The sequence below is a fragment of the Neolamprologus multifasciatus genome, chromosome 2 (genome assembly GCF_963576455.1).
Source record: "Neolamprologus multifasciatus chromosome 2, fNeoMul1.2, whole genome shotgun sequence".
Taxonomy (NCBI): Eukaryota; Metazoa; Chordata; class Actinopteri; order Cichliformes; family Cichlidae; genus Neolamprologus; species Neolamprologus multifasciatus.
The window spans coordinates 21,013,624-21,030,858 of record NC_140440.1 but is presented as its reverse complement, the minus strand read 5'-3'; the positions used below and the strand labels follow the sequence as shown (position 1 = coordinate 21,030,858).

The 17,235-nt window shown below is 44.7% G+C and overlaps 1 protein-coding gene across 1 annotated transcript in view; it reads left to right on the top strand.

The window, feature by feature from the left end:
* efnb1 (ephrin-B1) overlaps positions 1-17,010 on the top strand; it is a 57,462-nt gene extending 40,452 nt beyond the window's left edge. Inside the window, exons 3-5 of the mRNA XM_085171835.1 lie at positions 6,526-6,618; positions 11,813-11,923; positions 14,153-17,010. Of these exons, the coding sequence (XP_085027961.1) occupies positions 6,526-6,618; positions 11,813-11,923; positions 14,153-14,544 (596 nt within the window). The 3' untranslated portion in view covers positions 14,545-17,010. The remainder of the gene's footprint in view (positions 1-6,525; positions 6,619-11,812; positions 11,924-14,152) is intronic.
* Positions 17,011-17,235: the final 225 nt, after the last annotated feature.

The following is a 17,235-nucleotide window of genomic DNA, read 5'->3' as shown; positions in this document are numbered from 1 at the left end:
ATGCTGAGCTGGGAAATGAAGAGTGGAAAGTGCAGTGGTGTAAAAACTCTGCCCCACCGGATCCAGTGTAGAGGTGACACGCAGACACCCACAGCTAAATGATGCAGAAGCTCTCTGTGACTGCAGGCTGTGGAGTCTTGTAGAGACACACACATTCCACAGATAGACACACACACAGACACTTTGGGATCCGCTGACAGGTCCTCTGCAGAGGTTAAAAGCTGTCATAAGTAGCCTTGAAGCACTTACACTGTAGGGCTAGCTGGGAAGTTCATAATGCCCTACCTCTGTCTTGATAACCTAGGACCACACACCTACACATAAAACACACACTCAATAAAAAAGTTGCAAAAGTCATATATATTCCCAGTGACATCTGTACACATTTTTGCAAATGTGAGCTCCAATGTACATAAATGTATGTGCACACTCACACAGTTTACTCAAATGGACCCAGTTGCACAAGCCAAAAAACACACACAACTGAATACTTAGGGGAGAGTGTAAGAGAAATGTTGAGTGTGAGTGAGAAGCAAGCTGGCACACACACACACACACACACAGTAATGAACACAAATATTCAGATGCACACAATCCAGCACACATATGCTTCCTTTACTTCACAGAGAGATCACCTCCCACTTCTTCTCTCCAAACGGAGCATGCCTCCTCCTCCTCCTCCTCCTTCTCAACTCCTCACTTCATCACCTCCTTCCATATTCCCTCACCGGCATATGCACGCACACCCATCCTGCAAACCCCTACACACGCACACTTCAGACAGATCAAATCTCACCCCTCTCCAGCTCGCACACTCTCTCGGAATCTCCAGCTTCGTCTCCCGCCCCTCCTTGCACCCCTGCACGCACTCCTCTTTCCATCCCTTCCCTGAACACCGCACATGTGCTCGCACACACACCTCTCCACTTCACCTCCCTCTCTCACACCCCGCAGCACCTCACCCACCCCCTCCTCCTCATCCTCCCCCCACCCTGCACCATCCCATAGTGCTCTCTGCTGGGAGGATTTAGAGGTACCCTGTAATTTTGGTGCCGGAGGAGCTCTTAAGTCCCGCCTGATCTTCTGGCTACACAGGCAGCCAGTGTGTGTGTGTGTGTGTGTGTGTGTGTGTGTGTGTGTGTGTGTGCGTGTGTGTGCGTATGTGTGCGTATGTGTGCGTGCTTATGTGAATATGTCTGTGTGTGAGTATATGCGTCATCTCTGTTCACTTCTGTAGGCCCAAGTTCTTACATGTCTGTATATATATTTCTTGCAACCATTTCAAGTGTGGTTCTGTGTGTGTGTGTGTGTGTGTGTTGGTGTGTGTGTGTGTGTGTGTGTGTGTGTGTGTGTGTGTGTGTGTGTGTGTGTGTGTGTGTGTGTGTGTGTGAGAGAGAGAGAGAGAGAGAGCATTCTAATCAGGGCACAGGAGAGGAGCTCCCCCTCTGGCTGTATACTGAAGCAGTGAGCTAAGCAACAGTTGTGTGCACTGGGCCGCTAACCAGCCTTAAACCTCGTCTCTAACGCTGCTGCTACCTGCTACCCTCAGCAAAGTGGCTCCTGAGAGCAGACAGCACGTGGTAATGCCAGAGCCGGTGCATGGTGATGCTTGCAAGAGTGAATTGTAAAAAAAAAAAAAGGAGGAAGAAGAAAGAGAATAGCTTTTGAACGTGAAGATGAGAAAATCATCTGTGTCCACCCTCATTACTCAAAACCACATTCACTCTAACCTAAATTCAATATTGAATTTCCAAAATGGCATAAAAAATGCGCGGGACTAGCGTTGAAGATATGACTATTTTTTATTGTCTGTCAGCTTTTATTACTGAAAAGAAACACGGGAATTAAAAAAAAGCCTCGGCCAGGCTGAGAGAGCACCCAATTCATCAGAGATGATGTGAAAAGTCTGAATGAATTTTCTTTGCTGGTGCCAAACCTGCGGAGGAGGCTACGTGGGAGAGTCGGCCAGTGAGAGGTTGGAGGTTGATTACTTATTTCCATTTCTATTTCTAGGACAAAGAAATGGAAGGCTGATGGGTTGGGACATCTATTTAGATCCATTTCATTCCACCATAATCAGGCTTTAGCCATGCCCTAATACTAAGGATTAGAAAAGGTTCAAAGTGCAAACATCTAGATCCCCCAGTATTATTTCCAGTCTGCCAACCTCACTTTGTGTTTGTGTCTGTGGAAGTGTGTGTGTGTGTGTGTGTGTGTGTGTGTGTGTGTGTGTCTGCATGCATTCTTGCATGCATGCCAGATCTGCTGGGGTGGGTTATCTCTGGAATCAGGCGCATAAACCTAATCTAACCCTCTCTGTGCTTATTCAGGAGTGAAATATTTTGTGCAAATAGGCCCTCTTTTCCTTCTCACCACTTTGATTCTGGTTCGGTAATGTAAACAAAAGCCGAGATAGGAAAGTCGCAGGTATGAGAAATAGCCATTTCTGCTGTGACGCTCTGTTTGATGCAGACACTCATACCTGCCACAGCTGCGTTAGCAGGGCTTCCTGCTTTTGCCTCAAATGGATGAAAAAGCTCTTTGTGCTGGTGTTTTTCCTTGATGGTAAGTGTAAATGATCAGATTGTGGTTGTGCCTGTTTATGTATTTAGCTTTTTTTTTTGGAAAATATAGACATTATTACTGGTGGTTACTGTGACTACCCAGTGCCTGCTCAGCTCGTCTAAGTGGAAGTCTGAATGCTGTAGAGAATGGAAATGGGGGGGGTGGGGGGGTGGGGGTGGGGGGTGTTGTCGGTGGTGTGTGTGAAAGGTAGCCAATGAATGTCACCTCTCATCCACTTTCTCATTAAACAACCTGCTCTCTGTCTGTCACATGGGCTCTATCCATCCCCTGATTTGGTGCTTTGGGCAGATGTTGCACGCATAGACACACACACACAGCAGCGTTACGCACACTTGCGGACACACAGCCCATTGCGCTGTATGAAAGCAAGCCCCCCCCCCACCAGGCTGGACAGGAATAATAAGCGGCAGATGATTCATGATAGCGATGGGGAATGTATTCAGCAGGACCACCTGAGTGACCTCATTTAGCAGACCTGAGAATAAATATAGACCACCGCTTCGCACTCTAGCCTTAGCTCACGTTGTCTTGGCCAGTCAGTGGTGCGCCTCTCACACTTCTCCCACTCTTCTCTTCGGAGCACCTCGGGGAGCAGCCCTTCCACTCTACCCTGTATGTCCTTGTGAAGTCTGTGTGCACTGGTGTATTTGCAAGCGCCTACATTCACATATGCATGTTAATGGGTTATGCTTTAGGTAATGTGTGCAGTAGTGGTACGTGTGTAGCGTTGGAACAGGAGCCTTTCTTCCAGGCCAGCTCTTTTTTTAAAAATTTTCCCCCCGTAAGGCTTCTCCTTGGCCGATACATTTGTGCTGTCGATATTTCCCAACATCAACATTTGGCACCTGGTTTCTCTTATGACTTCAGCAGCTGTAGATCTTTTGTTCCCCCCACTAGTCACTCTGTGGCCAGTGATCCACACCCACTAAAAGGGCCTTAAATCATACAAAAGACATTCTTTGGAGCCGACGGCTTTATTAAAAAAAGCAACATTCCTTCATGCAATGACCAGCTCTTTCTGTATTCTGAACCGCTGCACTCTGAAACAGTTTGTTCCCCCAAATCATTAGCAGCAGACTGGGAGTTTCTTTGTTCTTCATGCTGTCGTTCCTTTATCCCCATGTGTTTTTATCTCTGCCTGAGACACACGGGAAGACCCAATTCCCCAGTTTCCTCTTTCCAAAATGCGACACGACCGTCGGCCTTTTAATATCTGAAAATCCAGATTTGGATTAACGTCAGTATGCAAGGGATGAAATGAAAGAGAGGGAGGGTTAAAGAGGGGAGGACAAATTGAGTGAGAGGAAGAAGTGATAGAATGAGCGAAAGGCTTTTAGATTTAAAGAGGAGGAAGCTGGCAGTATGTCTTTATTTGCAGAGTAAGGTTGGGGGTTCTGAGAAACATGGCTGGCAGTTTTTTTTTCCTCCTCTGATCTGACATGATAGATGTGAATGCACCGATATCAAGCAACACAGGAATGCACGGTTCTTAACGGTGTGCGAGTTTCGAGATTTAGTGCAGGTTTTTAAATGCGCTCAGCAGTTGTCTCTTTAGTTGATTTCCATCTTGAATAATACTTAAAAATGATTCACATAAGGAAATGTGGTTAAAATTGGACACATTTAATCGGATTATGAATTTCCACTGGTACAGTAAAGGGCTGAATTATTTGACTTTTAAATGGCCTGAATGCAAACAACATATAAACCAATCATCTCTTTATAAATCCTGCTCTGTTTTCAGTCTCTGTTGTTTGGCTAAACAGAGGCCCCAGAGGGGCAACTTATCATTATGCCACATCAGTATTGCACAGGCCCGTTCAGCCAGCCTGAAGGAATAGTTAATTTAGATGACAGGAGTAAGTTAACACTGAGTAGATTTGCTCTCCTGGAGAGGATATAAAATTCATAGCATGAAGCTCACTGTTAGTCAGATTATTCAAGCGCCTTTGAGCTTGATCTTCAAAGAGCTCATTTTTTTGTATAACCTTGCCCTGGAAATTTAAAAATTGAACGAAGAGAAGAAATTGGGTGGAAAATGGCAGGATGAGGTTAGCACTTGTGGCAGCGTCTGGGCCATTCGGGGGCTGGGAGACGGGTGTGCGCCTTCAAGACTGGAAACAGGCCTGTTCACCTCACTGTCTTTGAATGTTCCCTTTAGAAGAGACACGGTCCCTGAGTAGACTTTACATAAATCATAAGACTCACTTAGTCGTGAGTGTTCTTTCACATTAATGCCCCACGTAAATTTCAAGTCTCTCTCGCTCTTATTTTTTTTCTGGTCCTGCGCAGCGCTGGGCTCCTCTGGCCCCCTCGTATATATTTTGGTGTCCGGTTCACTCAGTCGTGTTGAGTCTACAGCGAGGGGGATTTTGCCAAAGAGCCCCTGACATGATGTTATCACAATCATTCTCGCAAATTATCGAGTTCACCGGCCACGCTGACAAAATGTTGTGGTTCTCGTTGTAAATTTGCCGCCGACTCTTGAGTGCGATCTGATAATGTAGCATAATATTAGTGCAATTCATTATTTGGTTTTCTTCAATTTTGCCGAAGCACAAAGCTGAAATCCCACAGGGCAACAAAATGTCAACATTAATAACACTTAGGAGTGACGGGACATGAATCAGCTAGATGAGCTTTTACGTCGCTCCGGAGCCAAATTTCAACACAGAGCAATACAACATCAGTTTCTAGCAGGGGAACACGTGTAGAAACACTGATACACCGTGCCAGCCGTGTTTGTAGTGCATTGTTTGGACCCACCCAACTCCCCTGCCTGTTGCCAAGTCTGCTTCTCTTTGTGTCATCATTAGATAAGCAGCCTCTCCAAGACTATCTCATCATAATGAGGGTGCCATCTGAGGCAATCACCCAGGGAGATGGTCATTGAGTTAAGAGGGAGGGAAGGGGAGGGGTAGAGCCAGATAGTGCTGATAAAAAAAGAAGACTAAAAAAAAACCTAAATGAAGTGAGCGGAGGGGAAAAAAAGCAGGGAAAGAGAGAGCAAGACGGATAATGCGAGGAAGAGAAACAAAAGCATTTCAGAGGAAGGGAGTGAGTTGAAACGGCAGACTAAGCGGAGATGGAGATCATTTGGGGAATTCCAAAATTAGAGCTGCCATCATATGCACCCACACAGGCGCATGCCCACACACACACACACACACACACTCGAGCACGCATACAGCCGTGTGCTTAGCTGCCCAGTGTTAAGGTCAGAGTCACACTCTGTCTCCCTAGGTCATTATCATGGGCCCTAAAATAGACGGCCAATTGTATCGCGGTGTCTGAAGTGAATGTGACATTGAATAAACAGCCCTCAACCCTGAGCTCCTCGCTCAACTTAGGGAACGAGCGTGCGCTTTGAAACAAATGCAGAGAGGCTGACACGCACACATGCACCAATATAAAAATGGACACACACACACATTGAGGGAGGCATTTAGCTCACTGCACTACCAGCAAGTAGTGACACATGTGGCTCAGAGGGAGTAAGCTGCTGGAGGAGTTGGCAAGCAGCTGGAAGTCTTGCTGGCATGCCTCACTGCTAAACTATGCACAAGTAGAAACACACACAAACACACACAGGTTTGACCATGTTTCTTCTCTTCACCTCAGCACCCACCTCCCTCAGTAGACTCTAATGTTGTTCCATTCATTTGACTTCACTTTATTGTGTTAATGAGACACACCATTGAGAGAAGCCGGCGGTTGATTGAGGATGGGAACGGCTAATCACTGGAACAGCTAATCAGTGCTTGTCGTAAATATTGATTAGTTCTGTGCGTTATGGACGTGCTCATTAACCGGTGTGTCATCTTCTCTCTCCCCCCCACCCCCACTTTTCACTTCTTTACCCTCCATCAACGTCCTCCCACTTCTTCTCATTCTCTCTCCCTCTCTTTTCCCCCCCACTTTCTCCTTCTTACCCTCCAGCAACCTCCAACGGTACAGTCGAGGGCCTCGAGAACCGGGAGGGAGGCGTGTGCAAGAGCCGAGCCATGAAAGTCATCATGAAAGTCGGGCAAGGTAAATGTGCGCTCACCTCACATGTAGAACACAATACAGCGCTTCTGCCTCAAAGCCATGTTTCACTTTGGTGTGACATTTTCATTTAACGCCGTGCGTTACTAGTGTGACACGACTGCCTCCGGCCTCCGACCAGGCCTGCTCTGCAGAGCTGTTAAGTTACGCTAGAAAATAGATTGGCTACCAAGGTTAATATTATTGTCTTTTTTTTTTTTTATTTGACTTCTTTGAGGGCAGTATCTAATTTATTGAGTTGAGCGACATGGGACTCGATAAAATGTTGACATGTAAACGAGCTGCTCCAGATAATATGAAATTAACATTTACAAACTAGATTTGGACTTTTCTGTGTATAATGAGACAAAGTTGATCTGATTATTTTTTGTGTTTATTTATTTATAAAATATTTAAGAAAAAATTCAAAATAGTATTGTTAAAGCAGTATTTTGTGGTAGTTTAGAAAAAATATAGTTGTAAAAGAAGATAATAAAAACACGGTGAGATCATCAATATGAAAAGTTTTCTATAAAAAACAAAAAACTTACCAAATAGTTTAAAAAAAAGATATTTAGGCTAATTAAGTACAAATTGTTTACAGTTATGCTGAAAGTTAATTCCAGTCGTTTTCAAATTTCATTCAAACATGTTAAACTTTGAATTAATCTTGACCTTGGAAATAATTATTTGATACTTTCTTTCATATCTTGTAGCTTTTATCACAAGAAGTGTTGTATTTTATTATATTTCATCAGTTATTTGATGAGCTGTTATGGAAGCTTCACATGTAAAGTCGTTTGTAGCTTTCAATTAATTGTTACAAAATTATGTATTTTTTAAACACAATTTAAGAAAACTTAATTATTGCAAAAAAAAAAAAAATTCCAGTTTTAGGCATCACTTTAAAATCAGTAGCTATCGATTCATTTTGGACTGAAATACTGCAGTTATTACCCCTTTGATTTCTGTGTTGCATTACATAGTTACAGGCAATATTGTAAATCAATAACCAGGACTACTTTATAGATTACACTATTGAATTTTCAGGATTTGTGTGTCACTGACCTGATTTTCCACCCATTGAATTCCTGTCATCATTTTCAGTTGAACAGAGCAAAAAAAAAAAGAAAGTACTACCTCAATATAGATTGTCATTACCATATAAAGTTACATTTACCCTAATGCTTGATTTTATCCATTAGCTCGTCTCTGCACTCGTACACTAGTTTTGAATACATCTTAAATATCCACAAACAGTTTTTGCACAGTGTGGAAAATGAGATCCCGGAGGAATAACAACCAAATGAGAAACATCTATGAGGAATGACTCCAGTTCCAAATTGTAAAAAAAGGCCTCTGATGTTCCTCGGCTGTGATTCTTATGCAGTAATCACAGAACGAAAATGTGTTTGAAATTGGTATGTAAGTGCACGGTCGGGGCAAGTCATCTAAAAATGCTAGAAGTAAACAAGCTCACTTTGTTTGGATATCTTTGGTCGCAACATTTGGTTTGCATCATACATTTCACTTTTATACGCAGTTTTACTTGATATGTGGACATCCATATCCTGAGTTTGACAGACTACAGTACACAGATGTGTTACTCTGTAAACATTTCCCCAATCCTCAGTTTGGTTGTTTTGACCGAAAGAGACACTAACCACCATCTGAGAGGAACATCTGCCTGCCACAGTGATCTGATTCCAGCTTAAAAGCTCGATCCCAACATCCCGTCAAAAATAAACTCACTCAGTCTCGCTGAGAAATCTCCAGTGTGTGTGTGTGTGTGTGTGTGTGTGTGTGTGTCTGCAAATTTGTGTGCAGATATTTGAATTCTGGCTTGTGAGATGACAGCAGCATATCCTGGCAGCCAGAGAAAGAGAGAGAGACAGAATAGAAGCTAACAAGCTGCTGATGCTAGCAAGGTCTGAGTGGGAACAAATTCAGCAAATACAGTAAAAAAATACCCACAGCAATCTCACAAGGAGACAGCCATTGCATTATCTTTCCATGTAGGTCAATTTGAGCATCCAATAGCCTGGGATTGCAATCCCCTCGCAGAATGACAACACGGATGCATGAGTGCGGGGTTTTACGCCACGCTATTAACTGGGGGGAAACAATTTCGTTGTTTAACGTTAATCAAAGTTGAAAGGAAATGTCCTTTTCGAGGAAAGTTCGAGGAAAGTTTGTCTCAGCTGGAGTGTGTTCCTGTACCTCCTGGCTGTTCCTCAACTTCGCCAGAGCCATGCGCTCATTTTCCAAAATGGTCCATAGCGAGCTGTCACTCACAATCAATGTGCCCTAAAAACCTTGATAGAAAAGATGCTGTTGGCCCTGCTGCTACTACTTTTAAATCTATTTCTGCGGGCGGAACTTTTGATGTATAATGTTCCTGTCCAACCCAGTAACTATTTGAAGAAGGTCCTCGAGAAATTAGAGTGTTGACAGGGACTTTGATTTTGACATATATATATGTATGTGTATGTATGTATATGTATGTATGTATGTGTGTGTGTATATATATATATATATATATATATATATATATATATATATATATATATATATATATATATATATATATATATATATATATATATATATATATAATGTGCATACTCTCTACAGTGTTAAGTTTAAGATATTACCTTCACCATCTGTAATCCAACAAACAATTATTAGTGCTGAATACTGGAGTATATTCAGCTAATAACACACCACTTTATCCATATCGACAGGCTTTAACATAAATTCATGGACTTGGAATGAAATTACTAAAGAAATCAGTTTTTAAATTAATACACAAATTGAATACATTTGGCTCAGAGATTGATCTACTCCATGGTTAAATGTAATTTCTGCAGTATCTTGACATTTAAATGACTGTGCTTTAAAATCTTCAGTGGACTAATCATTACAGAAAGCAGGCCTTATTTACACTCCTATACTCGTATCTTCTGCAGTCACATAAGGCTTTGCTTTAGCAAACGCTAAAACCTGGGCTCCGCTTGCTTCTGACCCCAGATGCTGCCGTGTTTGACTGTTTGCTTCACATTCCCTGCGTATCTGTAGCTCCAATGCCAGCTCCTCCTCTTGCCAGATCCCCAAGATCTTCCCATATGTCCCCTTGTACTCCTTTTGCACTTTCACCACGATTGTATTCTGGTGACTCACTCCACTGTGAGATATGTGCACATTCTTCTAATGCTACATTTGCATTGCATTTCCATTTCACTGTGACAACACGTCTGGGCAGAGTCACGTCGAGTCATCCGTCTCTGACACATTGATATTTAATTGTTTTTTAAATGCCTCGCATTCTTTCCTTTGTCTTCAAAAAGAAGAGAAGCCGATTGGAGGGGGGGGGGGGGGCGTTTGAGGGGAAGCAGGAAGTCTATTTTTTATACGTACGCTGCTGTTCAGCACACTCTTATCCCCTCCGCTACACTCGTGTCACTCATGTGCTCATTAGAAATGTGTTGACTCACCGCTTCGATCGCATCTCCCCCTCATGTTTTCTCTCCCTCTCTTCTTCTCTCCCCAGCAAAATCTGTCTTTCCCTTCTATCGCTCCATCATTGTCTCCCTCACTCACTCGCGTTCTCCTCCTCGTCCCCCACCTTCCTCCTCCTTCTGGTGGGTTGGCAGTTCTGAGGTAGTTGCTGTCTGCATAGCTAAGGGAAATGTCAGCAGTACACGCTCGAAAAATGGGTCAGAACGTTAGAACACTCCCTGCACATGCTCAGTGGTTGACACAGTGTTGTGGCTATATTCATGGAGTGAATCAGATCACTGTGTCCTCTCATATCCTCTGCCATGCGTGAATGTTCCCACTTCTCACTCCTGTCTTTCCTCATCAATTATTGACAGCGCACAACAGCTCACGCCTAAGGTTCACCACCGCTGCAATCAGTAAGCAGCGATGGGCTGGTGTGGACATAGAAAACATGGGGGAACAGTGCGGTTTATGCTCCAAAAAACAGAAGAAGAAGAAAACGAATTAACGCTCTCATATTTCTTTCCTTCTTTGTTTTCCTTTTTCTTCTATCATATCTGCCAGACGCCCCCCCAAAACCACCACCTTCGCCTGCACTCCCCACGCTGATCATTCTCTACTTTGATTTGGCCAAGCTGGGGTGGAAATAGGAAGTACACTCCTAGACTGAAAGGCTCTTTTCACTCACTCACACACACACACACACACACACACACACACACACACACACACACACACACACACACACACACAAACTTGCCATGGGGGACTCGAATGTAAATTGCCTCCTCACACGCCCTCCTCTCTATTTCGCACACACGCCCCTTGAACAGCCCTTTGGGCAGATGCAGATAAGGCCTGATAGAGAAGAAGCATCTGATAGTGTACTGTGGCATCCATCTGGCTGGCTACGGTAATAGCTTATAACTGTCTTCTGTCTGCCGACCCTGCCCTTGTAAAAACCACGCTGTGGACCCACCAGTGTTTACTGCACAAAGACTTCAAAGTGTGTTGGCTGAGATCACAACAGACAGAGAGATAAACTGTCTCTTTCCTTTGCGCCTCACCTCAAAGCTTATGCAATCCCTTCCTCTCCTCGTCTCCCCCATTTTCTTTCCTGTCCTTCTATTCTCTTCTCCTCAGAAGTCTGCCTCTTTCTGGCAGAGTTAAAGCCAAAGCAATAAATAAGGCATATTATGGCCTTTTAACGTGATGAATAATGTAAAACAATAAAAAGTTAATATATAACTACTTTACCCTCATTCTGCCATGCCTAAGTGTATTGTAAGTATATTGAAGGTGTGTGCATTGGTGTGTGCGCATGGCGGTGTGTGTGTGTGTCTGTCTCCTACGCTCTCATGAATGTGTCAGTGTTGGAAATGGCTGTCTGAGTGTTTGCTGAAGGAGCTGCTGATGTAGATGTGAGCTCGTTTTTTTTTTTTTTTTTTACAGCAGGACAGGGATTTTGGCGTGTTTCACAGATGCTCGCTAACTTGTCCTTCCTTTTTTTGTGCTTTCATCTTTGCCTGTGAAACACTTTCAACACACGCAAAGATAACCTTCTCCCAACACAAAAGATATATCAAAAGATAATAAAAGTAATCCGTGGCGTCGCAGAGAACAAGTCATTGTAATTCAGCATATGCAGCTCGTCAAGGCTAAGTTTTTTCTGTGTCTGTGTGCGTTTTATTTCCTACAGTTCCAAATGCAAACCCCGCCATGCCGGAGGTTCCAGACAACACCATACCCGAGTCCAGTCCCAGTCTGCCTGACCAGGATCGGCCAGGAGCAGAGATACCAGGAAACACTGGTGAGCAGACTGACTGACATTATTACCATAAACTGCAGCTTAACACATTAAAAATGCTTTCTAGTTTCTCGAGTGCAAATATTTTAGTAAAATAAAGGTTTGTGAAATGTAAAAGAAACAAAAATTAGAGAGGGAGAGAATATTCACAGCCTCCAGGCTTCTTCTTCATAATTAGTCACATTTAGCCTCAAAAGAGAAAGTAAAAAATGAAGTCTGAATTCTCTCATATGGATTTTTCACCCCTCCAGCAGTCCTTTGATTTTGGGGGGTCAGCATGCTAACATACTTGTAAAATCACAGGTAATAAAACTACCCAAAAGTACAGGTCCAGTCCAACAACATGAAACGCCACCTTAAACAAATACAGCTCACTTTACTTATTCATGCTGTACACACATGGTGTACTGCACCCAAGGAGACTCAAAGACACACTTTTTTTTATTATATATCTTTTTAAACCTCATTAGAATTGCAGATAAATGAAGATTAGAGGCAGCGATAATTGAAGAAGTCACATGAGCCTCCTCGGATGCTCTGGGCCCTCCTTGCTTCCTGTTTTTACCAGCACCTTTCATAGCTGCTTCCCACAGGAGGGACCGCTTTCTTTTTCTTTTTTTGATCACTCCCCGTGCTAACTTTTTGACTTACTCCACAACTTTCGATGCTACAAACTTCCTCCAAGTACAGACTGTTCTGCCTGTCCCAATGTGATAAGCTGTCCTCATTTAATAATTGCTTATTTGACACTAGTTGCTCTATAAAAAGATTTCCTAATGTCACTTTTCCTCATACCTGGGCTTTTGCCTGTATGCCATTGTTAGATCAGTGATTATGTCAAGTGAAGAAGTAGAGGGCAGAATGAAGGACGAGGCAATGCGGTTTGAGGGGCAGATATTTCAGGAATGACATTTCTGACAGCCTCTTTTTCCAGCTTTCTTCAGCGACCAGAGTGTAGAAAATTCCTCCAGTTTCTGATTTCGCTGATAAGGCCAGAACTCGTAGCTTTCCTTGATGCCATTTGGTTGCAATAAGGCATGAAAAAAAGTTTGAAAACAAAAGCGGAGCCAGCCCCTCCTTCGCTAAATGGTTAAGTCCAGGAGTGGCCAGATGATTGCAGAGACACAGTCATTAAGCGGGGATGGCAGTCTCTGGAGTTATGAGACTTTTGTGTGCCTGCGCGGGGGTCACGGACAGTAAATAGGTGGTGCTGGGAGAGGGGCGAGTGCTGCTCTTTGGCAGCAGCTGCATGCATACATGGAAAACAGATTTGGTTCTTCTCATATTTCAGTCACTGGAGGAGCCAGTCATTCTCTTTTCCAACCAGTAACAACCAACCTTGCCTCCCCCTCCACCCTGAATCCCTTAAACAAAGGGATCAAATAAAATCAGATGCTCAGATATGCCTTCCTCATTTTTTTCCATATCTCATTTGGCCTTTGCCACATAAACCTTGACATGTCGTACGACTTGCCCAGGCACAAATCCTATCATAGCCGGAATCTTTGTTATGTTGAGTGATGACTACAGATTTCATTAGAGGCCTATTCTTGATTGAGCTGATTCAATTAGATTACATCAATGGGGCTGTTAGTCATGTTGAGCAAACAACAAACTGAGCCGTGCTCGCAGTCGATTCAGACTGCAAGATGTGCACACGACAGGACGGGCTTACTGTAAATGGTCTGCAGTCTCTAAGGGACTATATGAAAATTACAGTGGCGGCGGCGGTGGGTGCTCAACCTTATTTACCACCAAAAAAAAAAAGGAAAACGGAATAAGCTTGATGCTTTCATTAATATTTTCATTGCACACTGTTACCCCCAGCCCCCTACTCTGTACTTCTGAATATAGTGAGATTAGGCCGATTCCAGCCACCAAATGAGTGAAGCAACAAGAGGTGATAGCTTTGCACCTCCTCCCGAATGGAAAGCACACAACCACCACCACATATTCTTTACACGTGGCCAAATGCAACTCTGCAGAGCGCATGACAAGCAGGTTTCTGATGTATGCATTTGATCTTTTTGAATAATAAATCTCACAAATGCAAAATGTGAAATAGGGCCCCCCCAAAAAAGATAAAAAGACTTGTCGTTTTTTCCTGCAAGAAGTCAGACGGAAAAAAGTATAAATTACGATATTCTCGATTTTCCTGACCTTCTTTCCGTGGTAATAATTTTTTATACAGTCCCTAAACCCCCTTTTTCTCTTTTTATGTGTGTTTTCTAGACCACATGAATCAGGACCAGTCCGGGTCTTCAGATTCAGAGGGCATCCTCAGGTCCAAAGCGGCCCTGTTCTCCGTCATCGGGGTCGGCTGCATCATCTTCCTCCTGCTCATCCTCCTCCTCGTTATCCTCCTCATTAAGATGCGCAAGCGGGCCAGGAAAAACGCCCACTCACAGCCCCGCCCCTCCGCGCTGTCCCTCAGCACCCTGTCCAACCCCAAGCTGCCGGGGGGCACGGCTGGGACGGAGCCCAGCGACATCATCATTCCGCTGCGGACAGAGAACAACTACTGCCCTCACTATGAGAAGGTGAGCGGCGACTATGGCCACCCGGTCTACATCGTCCAGGAGATGCCGCCGCAGAGCCCCGCCAACATCTACTACAAAGTCTGACGCGCTTTTGCGCAGCCGGCGCCCCAGTCAGGAGATAGAAAGAGAAGGAAAAAAAAAAAGAGAGGAGCGCTTGACTTATGTTCGTGGGAAGGACACTTTCCTTTTGCATTTTCGGGGAACTTGTTTTTTCAAGCCCGTGTTATTTCTACCACCTGCTGCACAAATCTGGAGAACCGTGCACTGACCAGTAACCAACGGGGTTAGGAGCTGACGGATGAGAGACAGAGGTTTATTCTGTTTGTTTGGGTTGCCTGACAATCCCCACCTTCTTCCCTCCTCCTCCTCCCCCCCACATTGCCTCACCTCCCACCTCCCGTACCGTTCTCCCAGCTGTGTTCTGACCGCGAGGAGGGTGGGGTTGCGGGGTGGGAGACACCAACAGATGGAACTCAAACTTCGTCGTTCGCTGTCCCTTTGTGGGGACGGGATATAACTTATCTCAGTTCCCCAAAGTCTGCTCTACACCCAATTAAACACACCACCCTAGCACACTAAGGCAGGAGCAGGCAGACGCAGGCCCGAACACCGCTCGGCCTGCAGTTTGTGTGCAAGTGTTGGAAAAAAACAAACTACAAAACAAACGTGTGTGTGTGTGTGTGTTTGTGTGTGTGTGTATGCGTGCATTTCTGTGCATGTGTGCGCGCACGTGTGTGTTAGTCGGGGCTCCGTGCTGGGCCAGGAAACTCTCCAGATAGCTCAGGTATCAGACACAGTGTGTGAAATAATGTGTTCCTCTCCCTTCGCACCTCTGATGTTTGCCTTACTATTTTTGATGGAGGATTTCCTTGAACCCCGATTCAGTTCACAAAGCAGTTGTATTTTGTTAGACTTTTCCTACAAGTGCACAATGTATAGAGTTACATAGAGCGCCATTATTGCTCCATCTTCTCATCACCCATATCATCCACTGCTCCCATTTTTTTTCTTTTCTTCTTTTCCTTCCCCGTAAGGAAATACCTTGACCTGGACTGCTGATGTCAAGGTGTGTATGTGTGTGTATGTATGTTTCCAGGAATACTCCTATCTCTGCTGGCCTGATATGAGCTTTACCATTACAACTTCTCTGTGTGTGTGTTTTATCAGGGCGTGTCTTCCGTTAGTGTGTTTGGACATGTCCAGACCCGTTTGGTATCTGAGAAGCCTTATTGGCTTAGAGGTAGAACACTAGGTTACTGTTGCAAGCTTCAAAAATGACACACACAGACAGAACGACGCGCCTGCAGAGAGACAAGCCCGAGCTCTTGCAAAAACCTTTCAGTGCTCCAGTTGGCAATGATCTTTACTGTGTCTGATGAGCTTTCAGGGCGATTGTTTTTAAGACAGCAGGCAGGTTGATATTTGTTTATTCTAGCTTTTGGAGCCACAGTGTAAGCATCAAACAATTTCATGCTCGCTGCCTGGGCAAGGTGGGCGTAGGCTGGCACTGATTGGCTGGCCTACATAGGTAGGATGCCCTATATATAAGTTGGATGGAGAGCTACAGCTGAACACAGAGCTACAGTATTATCAGATGCCAATTGGCTGCCATCTGTGGATGAGTCAGTGGAGTGCACAGTTAGCGGTGTCGCCAGCGTGTGACTAATCTGTGTGCCATCTCCATGCCCACACTCACCAGCCGGGGAGCAGAGAGAGTGAGAGCAACGGCTAGAAGAGAAAATGTTCCTGTGATTTGGCTTTAACCTGCGAGGGTGATGGCGGTGGGAACGAGGGGGTGACGGGTGAGGCGGAGGTAGCTTTTTTAGCGTTAACCCCCCCCCCCCCCCCCATCCTCTCGCCAGTTGTGCTGTGAATAAAAATGCTGCGCAAATTATTCCACAGTCAAGGTGTTCAGCCAGCGAGGACACTGCAGACCAGCTATCACACAGCCCAGGGCAGTGGCACCGAGACAGGATTTACTGCTGCTGGATGTGTGTGTGCACGCAGAGGCTCGCTGCGTGAACGTGTAGGTGCTCATATGTGTGAGTGCTTATTTGTGCTTATATTTGCAGTTTATTTCTGTACGTATGCGCACATGTGTGAGTGTGTGTAAGTGTACCCTTCCGTGGTCCAGCCTCTGAACAGACCTTTTTTTTGTTTTTGGGACTGTAGAAGTAGGTGCTCCAAACAGTGTGGCTGCCAAAGTACAGAGTGCCGCAGTCCCGGTTAATGATGTGCGAGAGGAGAGGGGAGCAGATAAGGACAGCCATTCCTCGGCACGCAGACATGAGCTGACGTTTGACGCACATGTGCGCGCGCGCACACACACACACACATACACAAACACACCAAGACTGACGGGTCCAGGTTTATCTCCAGTCAAACGGTCAGGCTGCCGGTTAATGTTTATTCACCGGTAGAGACACCAATCATCCGCTGCCACATACTGTTGCCATCCACCGACAGACACTGCTGAGTTAAAAGGCAGCCCAGCTTGAAGACTCTGGGAAGACTCCAGTGGCTTTTTTTTTTTTGTGCGTGTCGTTAACCTCAGAGTTAACAACCTAAACAGCTGCTTGTGCTTTTGTGGTCCTGTGTTTTAACTCAGCATGCAGCCCTCAGCGGCCCTCTGCGAAACACATCTAGATCAAATATTTTTGTTTCGGATCGCCGCGCATCCGTTCACCTACACCAGCTTAGGGAGTCATTACCAAATTACCACAAACCCATATCTCATTTTCATTCATTCTAGTAAACCACTTAATGTTATTCGAG